The sequence below is a fragment of the Penaeus monodon genome, chromosome 24 (assembly GCF_015228065.2).
Source record: "Penaeus monodon isolate SGIC_2016 chromosome 24, NSTDA_Pmon_1, whole genome shotgun sequence".
Taxonomy (NCBI): Eukaryota; Metazoa; Arthropoda; class Malacostraca; order Decapoda; family Penaeidae; genus Penaeus; species Penaeus monodon.
Window position 1 is genome coordinate 38,305,891 of NC_051409.1, and position 200 is coordinate 38,306,090.

Below are 200 nucleotides of genomic sequence, written 5' to 3' on the forward strand. Positions count from 1 at the left end.
AACAATTAAACAACTTTTTTTCTTTTCTTTTTTTTATACAGACAAACTCACAATACGTTGCTGTTCCAGAAATTCTCTGTCTTGCTTTTCCCTCTGTTTTATTATCTCTTCCTCTCTTCTCATTAAGTCATCTTGAGTCATTTTCTTTTCTGCCTGGAAAGACAAAGTGAGAAAATATAGAAAATTAAAGATGCTTGCAC

General features: G+C 31.5%; 1 protein-coding gene across 3 annotated transcripts in view; it reads right to left on the reverse strand.

Moving 5' to 3' along the window:
• LOC119588785 (trichohyalin-like) overlaps positions 1 to 200 on the reverse strand; it is an 18,086-nt gene that overhangs the window by 7,440 nt on the left and 10,446 nt on the right. For 2 of the 3 annotated variants that reach the window (XM_037937429.1, XM_037937431.1), the window contains exon 4: positions 52 to 153. The exons of the other annotated variant lie outside the window; for it this stretch is intronic. In XM_037937429.1, the coding sequence (XP_037793357.1) occupies positions 52 to 153 (102 nt within the window). The remainder of the gene's footprint in view (positions 1 to 51; positions 154 to 200) is intronic. 3 annotated transcript variants of the gene reach the window in all.